The sequence below is a fragment of the Panthera pardus genome, unplaced genomic scaffold, assembly GCF_024362965.1.
Source record: "Panthera pardus isolate Hobbes unplaced genomic scaffold, ASM2436296v1 HiC_scaffold_18, whole genome shotgun sequence".
NCBI lineage: Eukaryota > Metazoa > Chordata > Mammalia > Carnivora > Felidae > Panthera > Panthera pardus.
The window spans coordinates 30,256,170-30,275,477 of NW_026526743.1; the positions used below are offsets into that span (position 1 = coordinate 30,256,170).

At 42.0% G+C, this 19,308-nt stretch overlaps 1 protein-coding gene across 6 annotated transcripts in view; it reads right to left on the bottom strand.

Moving 5' to 3' along the window:
* Nucleotides 1-19,308, bottom strand: part of TOX3 (TOX high mobility group box family member 3) — a 107,573-nt gene that overhangs the window by 27,921 nt on the left and 60,344 nt on the right. For all 6 annotated transcript variants that reach the window (XM_053906104.1, XM_053906103.1, XM_053906102.1 and 3 more), the window contains exon 2: nucleotides 1,677-1,742. In XM_053906104.1, coding sequence (XP_053762079.1) covers nucleotides 1,677-1,721 — 45 coding nt within the window. In that variant the 5' untranslated portion in view covers nucleotides 1,722-1,742. The remainder of the gene's footprint in view (nucleotides 1-1,676; nucleotides 1,743-19,308) is intronic.

The following is a 19,308-nucleotide window of genomic DNA, read 5'->3' on the forward strand; positions in this document are numbered from 1 at the left end:
AAGAAAATGCTAAAATGTTAAACCACTTTTAAAAGAGAGGTAAAATTAAGCATTCCTTAGAGAAAAGAGTGACCCCAAACACCGGATAAATCTGCGATTATAAAAATAACCACGTATGGCACCAGTACCAACAAAAAAGACACTGACTTTTGTGACTCAGCCATCTGACCGCTATCAGGTTAGTCGTTCCGAGTCTATAGTGATTACTTTTTACGGATACTGACTTTTCAGTGTTTACCTTGAACATGTTAAAATAGTATGTACATGGTTAAATACCATCTGTACTGAAATGTTCAAAACATTTGTTCCTTTTGATAAAAATGCAAATCTGGAGAACTGTTGTATCAACATATAACAGCCAATGTCTGACACGGTGAATTATCACAGCTGGAATTAAATTGTCTCTGAACAGCTGCTGGCAGTAGAGCTTTCATCAATGTTTGATTCAAATGTAGGGAAAAAATCCTACAGAATGAAACATCATGTTGTCCTTACAGATGGGGTTTGTGTTCATTATCACAAACAACACAGCAGCCAGTGCCAGACAATATCCCTTATGTAGGCGGTCTTCTTGGTTAGACAGATGATGGCCACTGCAGAAATGATTAATCTAGGAATACCCTTAATCCTCGCTTCCCCCTTTTCTCTAATAATTCTGCAAACTTCATTTCTTTCATACCACTTGCCTCCCTGTACCAAGATCATTTACAAAGCCATTATGATTTCCATCCTCTGGGGTCAAGCTAGTTCGGTTTCCTATATGTGAACGTACTTGGAAAATGAAGACTTTTTATTACAGGGACCACAAGAGGGAATGTTCCATTTGGACCAATTTCACCTGCTTGTTCTTGTTCTAGCATCTTAGATCTCACCGTTTGCCACTTGTGAGGAAACCGTTTTCTTGATCTAATCAAGATGGAGGTTTTTCTGGAAGGGCAGGCCAATGAGCTCAGACAGCAGCCCTAGGTCAGTAAGTAGGGAATGCAGTAAAAACAGCAACAAGAAGATGTCTTTTTTTTTTTTTTTTTTTCCATTTGTACCAGTAAAGCTGTAGACAAACCCAGAGCCATCATCCAGTCTTCCCTGCTATGACCAAGTCCTGGAGCATGCCCTTTCACTCCTTCCATCTCTCTGTATTGATTGAACACCTACTATGTGCCAGGTACTGTAATGGTCTATGGGGATCTAACAAGAAAACGAAACACTCCCTTCACATCACTCCCACTGAAGACCCCAGAAACTATAATACTATATTCCCCCACACCATTTCCCAAACCATGGCAACTTAATGAAATTATCCCCAGAGCTTTGTGGAATTGAAATACTTTCTATTAAAAGTCTCTTCCACCCCCTAGTTTTCAAAATAACCACTTATTTGCTTAGATGCCAATTTGGAGAGACAGATTTTATGTGCTGTCTTACATATTTACTTTTGTTGGCATGTACATTTCTTTTCATCAAGAGATGTGTGTGAATTGCTAACGTTCCTAACAGCCTCCGGATAAGTGACAGTCTTGTCAGGTCATTTTCTTTTCCAAAAGGTTTTTCTCCTCCAAAGTCGTTACCTTGCACCACATAAGAGAGATAAATTTGATACTCTGCTTTTCCCTTCCAGCCTTTTAAATGATCCAAATAACACACGAAACGTGAACGGACGCATGAAGACAGATACCTACCTCACTGGCTGCAAAGAAAGCACTGTTTGCCTCAGCCATGTTCATGTAGTTATTGTTGTTTCCAAACTGAAAGAAAACAGATTGTTTTACGTTAATATGCAGACAGATCAAGAATCCCGGTGGTGTGCTTAAAACTCAGATGGGATTTGTAAAGAATGCTAGTGTCATGAATTAAAAGAGTAGTTTCACTCGGACCAAATGCGAACTGTGACAGGTTTTGTGCTACATGTAGTCCGGCTGCTTCCCTCAGAAAATAAAGCACAGAGTCAAGCTAACTTGAGAATTCTAGAAAACGGGGTTGTTTCTCATCAAGACTAACAGCGAAGGGAGACAATGACGAACTTTTGGCCGCCCGGTCACTAGTGGGTGTTGTTTACTGAACTGGCATTTGTGAGAGAGGAGAAGGAAAAGTTTCCAAGAAAATCACCTTGACACATTTTTACAGCATGTTGAGATTTCATAGCTCACTTTTCAAGAACAGATGTCACAAGTGTGAGTAGGTTAAAATGTGAATTAAGGGGAATAGAATCCAATTCCCAGGACTCAAATTCTATTTTCTGGCGAATGGGGTGTGGCATGAATATAAAGAAATAATAAGACGAAAGAATATTTTTCAAATCTCCAAACAGAGTTGAAAACGATATCTGTATCCATCAGAGCTGTTGAAAACAGTGATATTTAATCTCTCAATGTAACATTAAGTGCAAAGAGGTTTAAAATATAAACGGAATCCTATGAACACAGCAATTTTTATTTAATTCCCTAACACAATAGCCCATTCATACCATCACAAATAAGACTGTATCAGCATTTCAGACGTAAGCTCTTTACTGCTAGAGACCTGTTATCAAAATGTAAAACTTGGATTTTGCCAGAAATGTATTTTCAGGTTCAGATGGTATAAGGAGGCGCGTTTTGTTGCTTTAAACATTCTGTTATCAGTCTGGCAATATGGAAAGGCTCTGTGAGCATAATTATCTGGGGCTATATTATTTTCACGATTTTATGAAGTGGTAAAAGAATGCCCTTCTTTTTGTAACGTGTACTGTTTCTTTCCTTCAGTGCATCAAGTAACATAAAGGTTTGGTCTGCAAAGGGTGAAATGTATACATCTATTCTCTCATGTAAATAGAGCTAGTCAATTATTTAAACTAAGAGGCGGGGAGCCTGGGTGGCTCAATCAGTTAAGTGTCTGACTCCTGATCTCAGCTCAGAGCATGATCTCACAGTTTGTGAGTTCGAGCCCCGCGTGGGGCTCTATGTTGACAGTGCAGAGCCTGCTTGGGATTCTGGCTTTCCTTCTCTCTGCTCCTTCCCTGCTCTTTCTCTCAAAATAAATAGACCTTACAAAAAATTTAAAAATTAAGTAAAAGGAATAACTTCCCCAAGGAGAGAGGGAGAGAGAGAGAGAAAAGAAATACAGATACACAGATAGATAAATGTAGAGAATAAATATAGACACATAGATATGGAAGATCCACATAATTCTCCTCGTAGTAAACCCACCAACACTTATTTCTAGGAGGCTCTCGGCCCCTGACTCTGAACCTGTAGGATTCGTGCACAGAAGCCCAACTGACATGCTACACTTTATCATGTCAGGGATCCAAGCACTAAGCAGGATTTACACAGAAGGCTCTAATGGTTCCAGAGTGCTGTTGTGGTCTCCGGAAGCAAAATCCCACCCTGTAAAACGACTCCTAAATACATACTCACACAATGAGCTTCAGGTTCATTTGGATAAACATCTTTATAAGGATTTCTGAAAGATGTATTTGTTAGCACTTAAGAGAGACCTTTACCTAGTTTCTCTGAAGGCACGGGATATCCAAAACGTGTGGGGATGGTTTCACCAACAGATACTCACGTCCAAACCCATCAAGGTGTATATACATTAAATAGGTACCGCTTGTGGTATGCCCATCATATCTCAATAAAACGGTTTTAAAATAATTTTAAAATGAAAAAAGGTACCTACGTGGGCGGGTGCGCACGCACCTGCGCCTCCTGCCCACATACACAGACACATTTCCCCCCATTTTCCGACGATATTAAATGCATGCAAGCAAAAGCGCAGGTTTCCTTCTGCGAATTTTTGATGAATTAATGATCCTAGAATTAAATCTCGGGGCCTCCGTTCGGACTATTCTTTTTGGATGTTTATGAGGACTTCGGTCACCATGTGCCTTCCAGGCACTCATTCTATGCCTCCCGCAAGCGGCCCAAAGCCTGCCACCCAGCTTTAACGTTATTTAAATGTACGTGTTGTTGGGGAATTAGAAATCCATTTAAGGAAAGCAGCTCATTATCAGAGAGTATTTTTTTAAGATTAAACTCACTTATTACCTAATAGCACCTAAAACAACAAAGAAAAATAAAATGGCTATTAAACTAAGGGCCTAAACAATTCAAAAAACAAATTAAGCTTAGAGTAAAATAAGAACTGGGTTAGAAATCCTCTTCTGAACAGTTAGTATGCGAATGTAATTACTGAAGAAACTACAGCTAATCAGCTGTGAATTGTATCCATTAATTAGTATTTGCCCTGGAGAAATGAGAAAAATCAGTAACGACGCTGGCACCGCGGTGTGCTGACGAGCCACACGACGGCCGCGCTGCGTTTAGTCAAGCAGGTGGCTCCAGTGGTCCACGTAATTTGAAAAGCTCTCACCTGAAGTACTGAGCTGGAATTACAAAGCACTCCTTGCATATCTTTTGTATCTATAGCAGGCCTTAATTAATGGCTTTTAATTCGGAAACACTTGGCCATGGGGCGGGAACAGTTATAAATCATTTCAAATAGAAGCAAGGGTTGCTGTTCCACTGGGGGTAACAGATCTCCCCTACAAATATGGCCTCAAATACTGACTTGTGCAGGGAAGGGTCTTTCTCTTGCACAGGTGGCTGGGTCCCTGCTTGAGCGTGGTAGGGTGGCTGGATACAATACAGGCTGTCCAGTTAAATTTGGCTTTCAAATACACGACTTTCAAAGTGTAAGTATGTCCCATGCACAATTTGGGATATACTTATACTAAAAAAAAAGTATTCTCTATCTGTGATTCAACTACACCCCCTATTGTGTATTTTTACTTGCTAAATTTGGCCACCCTACAGCATCGTTAAATTGATCAGGATGACAGGAATGCCACTTTCCATTTGATTTACCTTATCTGGTAACACTAGCTTAATTTAATTTGCTTTATTTTAAAATGTGACCTATGAATCCTGCTTTACTCATTTGGTGTAAGAACAGATCTGATTCTGAGAGAAAAAGTGATCCTTTGGGGGCAGATCTCTAATATAATGACCTCAGAACAATTAGCTTTAACTGAATTGTGTACAATTAAATTTACTTTACGTTCTAAGAGACAGTGACATCGGTAAACAGAATATATTACAAAAAAATCCCTAGGTCCACGAGGCAAAGGGCCTTCACTGTGTTTCACTGCTGTCTCCCCACAAACTGGCACCAGTGCCAGGCATATTAGAAGCACTCCAACACTTGCCGAAGAGAGAGGGAGGGGGAGAAAGGTTGACCACATTCTAATTACCCTGAGAGGCCTTCTACATACACTATTTCATTTAACTCTCCCAAGCAGGACTAAATGGAATTTATTTTCCCAAGAACAAGTTAGAAAAAAGGAAGTTATCCCTATTTTATAGATAAATAGACTGAGGCTTCAAGGGGTCCATGCCCCAAATCATAGAGGTAAATACTGGAGTCTGGTACCCCTCTTAACATTTCAATAGGCACAGAACCTTGAATATTTCACCCAGTGATGAATTCAAGGTTAGAACTTGGTTTTTATCCTCTCACTCAAGGCTACAGTCTCCCAGGAGGTGTTTCCAGGTACCTAAGTCTAGCAGAATGCTCCTTAAGAAAAGAGTTGCAGGGGCGCCTGGGTGGCTCAGTCGGTTAAGCCTCTGACTCCAGCTCAGGTCATGATCTCACAGTTCGTGGGTTCGAGCCCTGTGTCGGGCTCTGTGCTGACAGCTTGGAGCCTGGAACCTGCTTTGGATTCTGTGTCTCCCTCTCTCTCTGCCCCTCCCCTGCTTGTGTTCTGTCTCTCAAAAATAAATAAACATTAAAAAAAATTTTTTTTAAAGAAAAGAGTTGCAGAGTTGCAAAGCCCATAAGTTTGAGAAAGGCTGCAGACTACCGCCCCTCTTTTATGAGTCCCTGTGCCCACTACACCAGGCAAACGTTCCGAGAAGTCCTGCAGCTCATTCATTCACAGCAAACACTTATTTATGCGCCTACTGTGTGCAAGGCACTGCGTTAGGCTCTGGCAACAAAACGGTGAGAAAGATGACAAAGTTCCTACCTGGACGCAGCTCACAGTTTTCTTTGAGTGGGAGATACCAAACCTCCCCTTTCCCCCCATATTTGCCATGGGACACCTCTTTTGGTTTTCCCCACAACAGTCTGCGGGAACACTTTGGGAAACCTTGTTCCAAACCCCTTATTGACAATATTCTTTTACTTTTCCCAAATACTTCTTACAAAAAGCTAACATCCTCATTTTGCACCATGGTAAAGTTTACGCCTTTTATGAATCACCTAAATAAGAATTTCTAAATTACTCATTCTGGGCTTTCGTAATTTGGCCGACTTCCAAGTTTTCTAGGTGGTAGCTCTCCACTGATGTTCCTTTGAAGATCCCCCAGTTCAGCCACATTAAGATTATTTACCGTGATTTCAGGAGTCAAAGCAAAATATTTCGAATCAACTGAAGGAACGTCAGGTGAAACAGAGTTACCTATGACGGAGAGCACGTAAAAACATTCCTTAATGCTTCTTTCTTAAGAAACAGGCCAATTCCAAGTGTTTCAAAGAGCTTACACGTTGGGGGAATGGTCACTGCGAGGCAGGGGCATTTATGAAGTACACTGGTGATGATCGGTCCTTTCCACTTTGATAGGCTCTAATAGATGTGATCCCCAAAGATATCATCCCCAAAGATATAATTATAAAGCAGGACGGAATTACTCTGCACGTCGAACTTCTGTATCTTAATAATTTCACAAAAGCACATCTTCATTGTACCTGGAGGTAGATTTGCTTTTGCGCCTTGATGAATAATTATAGCTTCGGCAAATACAATTTGTGAAGGACATCAATTAAAAAGGAGCATTGCAGGATTTCTAAAAAAATTTATTAAAGACCATCGTGTTCATGGCCTGTCTACCCGTGTGAAGTGCCAAAGTAAATTAATGGAGATTGTTAATTCTCGCTTGTCCAGCAAAAGGCTTGGAAGAGAAAGTACAGCAGCCCAGACAAAACCCGTCTGTAATCACAAGACGGATACTTCGGCTTGATCAGTCCACACAACATGATTTTCACTAAAATTATTTTGACACCCATGTGAAGAATTGTGTAGGCTTCTAATAAAGCTGCATTAACTACAGGGCATCAAACAGCTAAATGGCACCAATTTAATCCTTAAAAAAAAAGATAATCCTTCGAATTCTCTTTTCTTTGTTCCCATTAGATTTGTTAGCAGACACCATCCAATTTGATGCCTCAGTAAGGACATCTGTCAAGTTGCTTACACAGATGAACTGCGCCATCACGGACCAAGTGCGCCAAAGTACGGTCACATGATGAGAAGGCAGTGCCTCAAAGTTCACACACTCTCAAAGGCTCTGTTCGCTACCCCGTGGAAAAGAACTTACCAAAGACAATCGAGGTTTAACCATCTCCGGCAGTGGGAATCTGTTTCGAGATATAGAGCCCCAAAGAGTGAACACAAGCCAGATATGGCAAGGGACAATAAATACTGGAGATTATCAGGGGTGGATCTGGCACACCACATCGTGAACGAACAGCGACGTAGTGAATACAGACAGTCCATACCAAAGGCTACGGGTTCAACAGCAGTCTGGAAACAGAAACTGCAAACAATGGACTAAGATGTATAATTAGCAGGAGAGTATACACACACACACACACACACACACACACACACACACAAGTCTGCTAATTATGTATACAGAAAGAGAGGATTATGTTCACATATATGTATAATTATACACACACATATATAAATTCACATATATATATTAATAGGTTCAAATATAAAGCAAGATTTTTGCAAGAAAATAAACTTTCAAAAATATTATTTGCCTTTCCATATGCTAACAACTCCTAGATAATTACCTCCTGAGCACCAGACTCACATACCCAACTGCCTACATTTGCATGTGGATGTCAATAGGCATCCCAATCACATGCACAAAACTGAATTCCTCATCTTCTCCCCAAACCTGCCCCACCCACAGCCTTCCCCATCTCCTTTGATAGGGAGATGACTCAGTTCCAGTGACTCAGGCCAAAAATCATCTTTGAATCCACTCTTTCTCCTTCCGCCATCAAATCATCAGAGATTCTGTTGGCTCCTCTTTCCAGTTACACACACAACTGACCGCTGGTCACTCCCTCCACCGGATTCACCCAGGCTCAAGCCACCCATCCCCTCCTGGGGTCAATGCTCCCCCTCCTGGCAAGTCTCGCTGGTCCTACCACAATGTCCACCAGTCTATTCTCAGCACAGAACCAAAGAGACACCTTGAAAACCTAAGTTAGGTCATACCCCAACTCTGCGTAGAACTTTCCAATGGCTTCCTGTTCCCTCGGAGAAGAAGCCAAGACCTCAAAATGGCACCCCATTTCTTCTCTGACCCTTGGCCAATGTTCTCCCCCTTGCTTCTCCTCCTCTAACCCTGCTGGCTTCCCTGTTGTTGCTCCAATACCCCAGACACATTCCTACCCCAGGGCCTTTGTACTGGCTCTTTCCTTGCAATGTTCTCAAGGCTCTTGCTCACTTCCTTCTCTCTCTCTCTTTTTAAAATGTTTATTTATTTTGAGAGAGAGAGAGAGAGTGCGAGCGCACACACGAGCTCCCTAGCATGTGAGCAGGGGAGGGGCAGAGAGAGACAGAAGGCGAGAGAGGATCCCAAGCAGGCTCCTTGCTGCCCGCGCAGAGCCCAAGGCAGAGCCCAACACGGGGCTCAAAATTTCAAACCCTGAGATCATGACCTGAGCCAAAATCAAGTCGGACTCTCAAATGACTGAACCACTGAGCCTCACTTCCCTCTTGAGTCTTTTCTCAAAGGTCATCTTCTGACTACCCTCTAAGATTTCTTTGCAGCCCTCTTTCTCCTCCAGCACTTTCTAGTCCCCTTCCCTGCCTTGATTGTTCTCATAATGCTTTTCAGCGTAACATATTTACTGTCTTCTCCACCCCCCCCCCACCTAGAATGTAAATTTAATGAGGATAAGTACGTGTTGTCTACTGTTTACGCTGATGTCCCAGTGCCAAGGAGAGTTTGATAAATAGTAAGTGTTCAACAAATCTGTGTTGAATGCATGAGCAAATAAATTAATTTCTAGATGTGAAATGCTGGTACGCAGAACTGTTCTCCAAGCCAAGCAGGGCACGAGATAAGCACTTGAAATTCAAGCAAAAAAGGAGAAACCAAGCATCCATCACCAAATGTTCCTACACAAACCACACCTATTGGAAAGAACGGGTGAAGGGAAGAATTATATATTCTAATAAAATTAATATTTCAAATGTTAGAGATATTTAGCTTGAAAAAAAAAAAGCTTCGTTCTAGAAAATGCACTAGTCCTTTTATCAAAAAGACACAGAGGTCTGGGTGGGTGAGGTTGGAGTGTTAAGGGTGGGTGCCTTGGTGTTTGAAAATGCACTGCAGTGGACAAGGCTGATTCTGGCCTGCAGGCAAAAAGCCCGGAGAAGGGAAAGCCAATAATCTAACATCAAGGGACCAAGAATCTGAGTATTAAATCTGACAGTTGATTTTTTTTTTTCTAATTTAAAATATTCTGTTTTTAAGAAATTTTTGCTTCAAAGGTTAGGTCAGAGTTTCTCAAAGTGCAGTGCTAGGGACTACCAATTAACCAGATGCCTGTTTAAAAAAATGCAGATTACCTAATTCCCCAGAGTTTACTGTATCAGAATCTCTAGCCGGTGGGGGCCTAAAATTCTGCATTTTTTTAACCAGCTTCTCAGGAATTCTAGAACGCACTAATATTTGAAAACTACTAGCCTAGTTCATCTTGGACTAATGTAGAAAAGAAAATTTTTTTTAAATAAAGCTTTCCATACATCTGAAAATGATCTTATTGAAATGCTGATGTAGCACAAGCTGTTTTGTTTAAAGCAATAAATGCTTGGCTCAATTATTTCCAATCTCTTCTTACCTTCCTCACTTATGGGAAAATGTAAACACCCATGAGGGGACCATCAGCCCCCCTCCCACCCTCATGAGCAGAAGGAAAGACAGAAATGTCCTAAGTTGGACCAAGGAGGGAATAAAGGTTCTAGACTTCTAGAATACAGGTTTTAGATTTCTCAACAAGTTCCAGGGACCCACACAAGGAAAAAACAATGCCGCAACATATGGACTCTACTCAAACATGGAGGCCTTTGGATTTTCATGATCGGGATGCATCTGAGTCTGTAAATTGCATAACCATCTGGACTAGTTAGAGGTGGCAAGGAAAAAAAAAAAAAAACACAACACCCTCTCAAACCCAACTGCACTTGTTTAATATCAGAACAACAAATAGAAGCAGAGGAGAAGACACTAAGCTTCCCAAATCAAGTTTTCTTTTTCACAAAAATGGAGCAATCTTCGAGACTAGCCCAGCAAGCAAGCATCACCAATAGTGAGAGGATGGGAAAAGAAAGACCCAACAGGTCTTAAGCACACAACCAACGAAAAGAAGCCAGTGGTAATGCACCTGCTGTTAAGTGGCCACATGTTTTGTGTAATTCTCTCCGCTCTCCCCTTTCTCCCAAAAGCCTTACTGACACTGAACCTAGCATCTACTGGATACCAACTAGTAGGATGTGTTTGGGGAACATATCTAACTTTTCAAAGATGTCAAGAAGTAAGAGATCCGACTGTTGCTTTTAAGGGATGACCACCCAGTTAGGGTGATGGGGCAAAAACATCTCTCAGCCTAAGGGCTAAGTCCGGGAGTGACGCTGACCAATGATACGTACTTTCAGAAGAGGAACAAAAGGGAATGGCCACCCTGAGGAACAAGTCTGGAACCACAGAAGGGGGCAGGAGGAGGGGACGTCCCGTGCAGAGAGAAGGGAGTGCACGAAGCTGCAAAGTGTGCACAGGCTGCGTTCAAAGAAGCAGAGCAGAGACCAGTCTGGTTGCAGGGAGGCACCAGGCATTGAGAGAAGGGGAGGTAAGCTAGGGGAGATGGTCGGTAGCCAGGCTCTGCAGAGCCCTGAGGGCCAGTCTAAGCATTTTGAAATGTACTACATCGGAAGGTCTGTGAAGGATTTTGTTGGAGGGAAGAAGCAGAGAGAGATGCAAAACCCACACCTGAGCACATGGAGAGTCCGAGGTGGACAGGTCAGTTCTGGGAAAAACTGGAAGCAAGACCGATTAAGAACATGTCAAGGTTGGCATGGGGTTGCAGGTGTCCAGACTGGGCAGAAGGAGGAGCGGATACAGAGAACGCTTCATCTCGAGTCAAACTAACCGGCTCTGAACTCCAATCCTGCCACACTAGCTGCGGGATGGTAGACAAGTTGCCTAACTTTGTCTTAAGGGCCCGTTCAAACCCCAGCTGATCCCCTTGCTGGCCATGTTAACTGTGCACAAGCTACTGAGCCTCTGTGCGCTTAAGTCCCTCCCCCTCCCCCCGCCCCAATCTACGATATGGGAATAAGAACAGCATTTTGCCTCATCCTGGGGGTTTCGAGGACTAAATAGCACTGTACCTAAGAAGCCACCTTTTCTATCTGTACTAATGGCTAGGTAACATTTCAATGATTCTTTCAGAAACCAAAGCAGACCACGCGTTATCTGTTTTACAGACTGTTGTGGCTTATATTGGCAGAGGGAGAGAGTTTTACTACTCGAAGAACTCCAGTGACTTCTCAATGTTATTTCGAGTAAAATCCAAGTTCCCACATGATCTGGCTGCTCATTGCTTTTCCAAACTCCCTCCTCAGAGGGCCGCTCCTGCCCACTAAGCCCCAAGCACACTGCCCTGACTACTCCTCACTCTCTGGGCCTCTGCCCCTGCCATCCTCCTGACCCCGACTGCTCTCCCCTCTCTCCTTACTCTGTGCAGTTTCTGCTTAATGTCTGGCTCCATGCCGTTTCCTCTGACCCTGGGAGAGTCGGTGGCCTGCCATATGTAGGTGCTCGGTAAATATTTGTTGAATGGGGGAGGGAAGGAATGAGCCAGAGCGATCCAAGTGCAAATCCCAGCTCTACCACACTTGCGAGCTGCTTCGCGTTACCACTCTGAGTTTCTGTTCTTCATTTCTAAGGATGAAAGAATAGAGCTCTGTCGGGGCTGGGCTGTGTGAGGAGGGAGAGCAAACGGTCTTGTATGGAAGAGGCACTTGGTAAATGTCAGGAATTGAGAGTGAGGAGCCTCACTCTCGAAAGGTAGGAATTTTGACGGGTGCTACAGTATGGATATATGCAAAGCACTCCCCATGAAACGTCAGAGGAAGATTTCAAAGAAAAGGAGCCATTCAAGTGGGGTCTTGAGGGGTGTGTAGGAGAGGAGCTTGCCTGTGAGACCAGAGCATTCTGGCAGAGAAAACTACTTGGGCAAAGCCCTGTCATAAAAGTGGGCCTGGCTGACCAGGACACTGGGCTACAAGCCTTCTTGGCAGAGGACAGAGGGAGGGTTGAAACAGGAGCCAGGGCCAGCAAGTACAGACTATACTTTGGAGAGGTTTACAGACGACACTGGAGAAGTTTAGCTCCAACATGCTGTATGGATAAAAGGAGACTCACGACATGTTTGTAGGTGGAGGAGAGAGAAAACACAAAAGTGAAGGAAGATCAGCCAACAATAAGCAGAAGAGAAGATTCAGAGCATAATTTCCAGAAAGTACGAATAACGTCTATTCTGTGTGGTTTCTGCTGTTTTCGGCAAACTGTGGGCATCTTTTATACAGTGACAGCAACTTGTAAAACAGATGTACTTGGTCTGCTTTGTTGTCTTGAAAATCACTGAAATGATAGCTAATAGTTATTGGTCTGGATGGAAAAAGGCGGCTATGTTCTTTGATGTCAGTGTTAGAACCGGAAAGAACCCTTCCCCGTCCCCAAAAGTTTTGACGTTGGTGTGCAGATTTCCATCACCAGTGGTACATCCCTTGGGTGTAGAAAGGGTTGGGTCTCCTGATAAATTCTAATATTCCTGGGAGGAAGAACAACTTAGCTCTCATCTGTCAGGGGCACTTCAGTGGGAATTTGTTTATAGTAGGTAGATCCATGGAGACGCACAGTAGGTATCATCTGCAAGGGTGGTCAGAAAATAACACCTTGGAAAAGTGCTCCTCGGCGCCACCTTGCCCACCTCCGGCTGCACGGGGTTCGCCTCCAAGCTCCAAGGCAGTCTGTGTGTCACGCAGCATGGCGCTAAAGTGACCTACTTCCCAGTCCATCTCCCTCAAGGGCAGAGGCTATAAAAGCCTCACTGGCCACCGCGGCACCATATCCTGGCACACAGTAGGTACCCAACTGCTAAGACAGTGCCCCAGGATCAGGCTCAGGGGTACTTCCAACTGGCAGCTTCAGCGTGGTTTGGAAAACGTGTAACTGAGCTATTTCTTTTTCTGTGCACGTGATTCAGTCCACATTGCATTCGGGCGAACCCCGAATGGTTATGGACCCCCAAAGTACTGCACAGCCTAAAACAAAACAGAAATGGGAAGTCATAGAAGATAAAATCGGGGAGTTATTTTCCTCATACTTCCAGATTCTGTAGCATGCTGCAACCAAATGACTAAGGACCTCAGAGACTTTCCACTGAAAACAAACTTTAAGGTCTCTAATGATGTGACCTATTTATACCGAATACCCTTAGTAAGTCTCCTGGGCTTCCCTTCTTACACAACTATATGAAATTTCAAATGTAAAGGTGGCCAAATATCCTGCAGGATTTTTAAGTGAAAATGTTTTAAACAATCACAGCATTTCCTGGGTTCAATAACTAAATTCTCCTAACCAGGGGTAAAACTCACGATGCTCTGTAATTTCAATCAGTCCCTCCAATTATGATTTGTTATGAATTCCTTCAAATCATCGACGGCTTCCCATTATCGGTCTTCCATTCCTTGGTCTGTACAGTATAAAATGTAGTGCTCTTCAACTATATCATGTCCAGGTGCCTAAGACAAATAGCTAATACAGAGAGGCCGATAAAGCTATAGATGTAGATGTGCAGGTAAAGCATCGAGATATACAGACCACGGATTCTCAGCCACGGGCAATTTTGCCCCCCAAGGGACATTTGATGATGTCTGGAGAGACTTTTTAATGTCCCGACTAGGGGATGCTTCTGGCATCTAGTGGGTAAAAGCCAGAGATGTTGCTAAACATCCAACAGTACACAGAGCAACGCCCCCAATAAAGAATTATCCTGTCCAAAATGTCAATAGTACCAAGACTGAGAAACCCTGATATAGATCAATCCATACATTAAGCATAAACAAAAGATATTTGAAGTGTTTTAAAAATAAATACTACAGGATTACTGCTTCTGCGCTATCCAAACACAATCAGTGTTCTTTCTTCAAGTGGGCATTATGCTGACTTTGGATAGACCTACTTATAAGATTATTGACTGCAACCAAGGATTATCTTAAATGTGTTTCAAATATGTATCAAATAGTTGGTTGTCAGTTAGGAAGCTTTCCATTTACATAAATGCTCAGTTGCTTTTTTTTTTCTTTTTCCTGCCGCAAATAAATGGAGAAATAGAAATAGTGTAACACGTTATTCTAAGGCTAACATTTAAAAAAAGAGCAACAAACCTCTAATAAATTCTTCCTGAAGAATTGTGACTTAATGTGTTTATTTTCCAGTCTCGATCATACTTGATAGACCGAATACTTCAAGGACGTCACTCAAAAACCATCAGTGATAAGACGATCCCAAACATATATAAAATACAATCATTTAAATCCAACAGGATTAGTGTCTACGAATTCACATCCGTCACTTCCAAAAGTTTAAGAGCAAGCCTCAGATACTCGATAAGGATGATAACATAAGAAACCACCAGCACTGTTCTGGCGATTGAAACATGTCAGGCCTAGTGTTTTACCGCACAGTGGCAGGGAACTTTTGCTCACGCTGCAAGAATATCTTGATTACGTACATCTTTCTGTGCTTTTATGATTGCCTGAATTCTGTAGGGACAACTTTTTACCAGATGGGTGATCATACGGCTTTCATTAGTTGTCTCTATCTTACCAGTTATGTTTGTTTTTTAATCTAAAATCTTGTACTGGGAAGGGGCTCACACAAGACCCTAAATCCCACTTCTGATAAGGTCTGGGGCAAGAGAAAGCAAAATTACATTCCTCCCCACCAGCTCTTCCAAAATCTGTAATTTCAGATTTCGTAACATGTTTACTTTAAAAAAGAGAGGTTCCCCCCACCCCAGACTTGTATTTTAATTACTTTTGGTTAGGAGGCTAATGATTTCTTAAACATAACCATAAAATAAAATCCCTTCAAAGGAGGGGCCATTGGCTTTCATCTTGAAGACAAAAAATGGAATTCAGTCAAGATGTCAATGTTAATCTGGTGTACAGCTCAAAGTTATTTTAGCATTTTACATAAAATAACCATGAATTCAAGTATTCCTATATAAAAGAGGCATTTTATTCTGGGAATCCCAAAAAGTCGTTGTATACTAATACATTCAAGATTACCTTAACATTTCCTTGCATGAATTTAAAAAGATGTGATTATACAGCAATGTGTAAGCAGCTCTTCTCAAATCATATATCAAATTTTACCCACTTCAGCAGAAGTCCAATCCTGTTCCAGAGGAGTAACTCAACTATATGAAGGAAAACTGTATCGAGTTGTAAAGGCAAAAGTGACCAAAAAGGAGATAAAGCAGATGCAAAAATCTTAAAACAATCGTACAAGGATATTAGTGGGGCTGCGTTTTAAGCTAAAGACAGTACATGAATACTATCTAAATACTGACCAACCCTCTCAATATGCCACAGTTACAAATGCAACCTATCTGGGGAGGACATTTTTGCTTAGGGACTTTTTTTTTTACAAAAGGACAAAGTGCTTAGCTTTAAAATAAAATGTTAGCACCATTTTACAAGGACTTCTACAAAGTGCACACATGACCAACCAATCCTGACTCCATTTATTCCTAGAAAGGGATGTGTTTTGTTGTTGTTTTTTTTTTTTTTCCCATTGCTACTAGTGGAAGAATATATATGGCACAAAGGAAAAATCGCTCCACATTTCACGGCGCTGGTTAATAACTGAGGGAAAAAGTACGAACCATCTATAAAGCCTATCTATAAATTTCTTTGGCCATCATAAAAATAAGTTAGAGGTATGATCTTTTTTTTAAAAGAGCTGCAGCTGCTTTCATATCAAGATTAATACTGAAAACAAACCCCGTCTAATAGGGCCCCCTGGGATAAGTAACAGATTCCATGAGGGATGTCCATCTGGTACTGGCCATAAGCGGCTCCCTTCCCCAACGGGCTGTGCAAACACTCCATACCAAAAATAAGTGCTCACAGGAAAGACCATGCTTACTGCCCAAACTGTTTAACTCTTACGTTTTAATAACATTCTCCAGGTGATAAAGATAATAGCCTAAAGAACAACTGGTAAAAAAAAAAAAAAAAAAAAAAAAAAAAAAAAGTACACGTAGAAGAGAACTCGACGTAAAAGATCAGATTTCCCCAATGGGAAAATACACCCTCCAGAGATAACAGGAAATAGGTTATATTAAGTCAAAGCTCTTGGCATTGACCATAAGAGCCCGAGAAAATACCAAGTGCTCATCTCGTTCCAGCATCGAACAATTACAAACTCCCCTCACATGCCTTTCGAAAATGAGCTAAAAATAAAAAGAAACCAACCCTCACAGGTTTATGGATGTACACTGGCCAAAAGTTTTTTTAAAGTTGGTCCTGACAGTTTTTAATACAAGAAAAGTAACTTTACCGAAGAGATGAGATTTAATTTCTAGCGGCAGAACCTGACGATGCTTTATGCGGCCCAGTCTGGAACTAGATACAGTATTGCTTTCTGACAAAGAGTGACCAAGGAATTATCATCCTGCTCTCGAGGGACGTTCATGATGGAAGGTCTGGATAAGATATGGAGTTTTACCAAGTAGCAGGAGTAATGAAGTAGAAAAGGTATCTTTGACACTAAACACAATGTAATATATTTTATTTTATTTTATTTTATTTTATTTTATTTTATTTTATTTTATTTTATTTTATTTACTTAATATAGTTTCTTGTCAAGTTGGCTAATATACAGTATGCAGTGTGCTCTTGGTTTTGGGGATAGATTCTTGTGATTCATCGCTCACATGCAACACCCAGTGCTCATCCCAAGTGCCTAATGTTCATCAAACCTTATGGACTCCAGTAGTGGAGAGAAACTTCATTCACTGGGCAAGGTCTTCCTAGGAGTATAACTGCATCAGATGTAAACATTCTAGAAAGGTGGTATGTCTCAAATTTATTGATTTTATTTGAAACAGTTGTGAAGTGGTTTTAATGACATAGGAAAATGGCCATGGTGTAAACACCACGATTCAAAACTATATACATTGTTATGGAATTTTTCTTCTTTTATTTTTGTGCGCGTTCTAAAATTAGTACCTACTAGTTCTGTAATCAGAAAAAAAAAATACATTTACAATGGAACTGCCCAGAAAGGAGTTCCCTAGTCTCTATCAGCATAAAGCACGCAAGTATATAAAAATCCTGAAAAAAAAGCAATAATCAATTTTTACTGTTCATTCATTTACTCCTTCTAACAACAAATATATTCTGATAACATCTATGTTGCCAAGCAGTTTGCTGAAGTAGTCAAAATAGCACATAGCCAAAAAAGTCCCTGCCTTCATGGAGCACACAACCCTGAGCAGAGAAATAAGAAAACAACCTAACGATTATACAAATATAGAGTGAAGGGGCGCCTGGGTGGCTCAGTCAGTTGAGCGTCTGACTTCGGCTCAGATCATGATCTCACGGTTCGTGAGTTTGAGCCCCGCATCGGGCTCTGTGCTGACAGCTCAGAGCCTGGAGCCTGCTTCGGATTCCATGTCTCCCTCTCTCTCTCTCTCTGCCCCGCCCCTGCTTGCCCTCTCTCTCTCGCTCTCTCTCTCAAAAATAAATAAATATTTTTAAAAATTAAAAAAAAAAGTATCGAGTGAAATGTCACCTGTGAAGTATGCCACTGAGAAAGACACAGGGTGTGGGATGGATTAGAATGCTTGCTGGCTGACCAGCCAGGAAAATACTGCAACAGAGCAGGTGAGATATGATGGTAGTATGAACTAAGGAGGTAATGAGGAAAGTGAAGGAGTGGATGGAGTCCCAGAATTTTGACCCTGGAGGACTTGATGAGTTGAGAGACGAGAGACGAGAGCGAGAAGGGGCTATCAGGGAAGACAGCTAGGTTTGGAGCTTCCATAACTGGATACGAGTCAGCAGGAAAGAATCAGTCTTGAGGGAAGGAGGGCTGAATCATGGGCGCATTCTCAATGTGCTGGGATTGAGGCGCCAAGAGATGTCTGTAGTTTATGGGAACAGTGTGGAATAGAGATTTTGTATGTGCAGATGTTTAACGAAGCCATGAACATGAATGAGACCAGGGAGAGAGACTATCTGGAGTGGGGCAAGAGGAGGTCTAGGGCAGAACCTTGAGGAACTTGAGTATTTAATGACCCAGCTATAGATCCAGCAAAGGAGCCTGTGAACGTGACAAGGGTTGTAGAAGCAGCTTAGAGAGGGTAGTCTTCCTGATGTTAGGAGAAGACTTCAGGAAGAAGAGAGGGATGAGTAATGTTAAATACTGAAAAACTTGAAGTGTGATCTGTTTGTTTTAGTGACACCAAGACACTTTGCCATTCACAAAAAGCACAGAGCGGAAATGCAGGGAGGGACAGGCCCCAAGGCCCTCCAGGACTTGGGAAGACAAGACAGACCTCTATGCAACATCATGGAACCATATCCAAAAGAAACTCAAATACTCCAGTTTTGGTGGGAGGAGACAAAATGGAGGGGCCAAGAGGTCATGCTGTGGCTGAGGGTGAGTCACACATACAGGTGATGCCTGAATGATGTGGGGGTTAGGGGCACCGACTGCTGTGCAGTTGAAAAGCCCCATATAATTTTGATTCCTCAAAACTTAACTCATGACAGCCTACAGTTGACCAGAAGGCTTACCGACAACAGTCAATTAATACATATTTTGTATGTTATATGTATTATATACTGTATTCTTAACATACATGGCAAGCTAGAGAAAAGAAAATGTTATTAAGAAAATCATAAGGGGGGGCGCCTGGGTGGCTCAGTCGGTTGAGCGAACGACTTCGGCTCAGGTCACGATCTCGCGGTCCGTGAGTTCGAGCCGCACGTCGGGCTCTGTGCTGACAGCTCGGAGCCTGGAGCCTGTTTCAGATTCTGTGTCTCCCTCTCTCTGACTCTCCCCCGTTCACGCTCTCTCTCTGTCTCAAAAATAAATAAACGTTAAAAAAAAAAAAAGAAAAAGAAAATCATAAGGAAGCCCGGGCATCTGGATGGCTCAGCCGGTT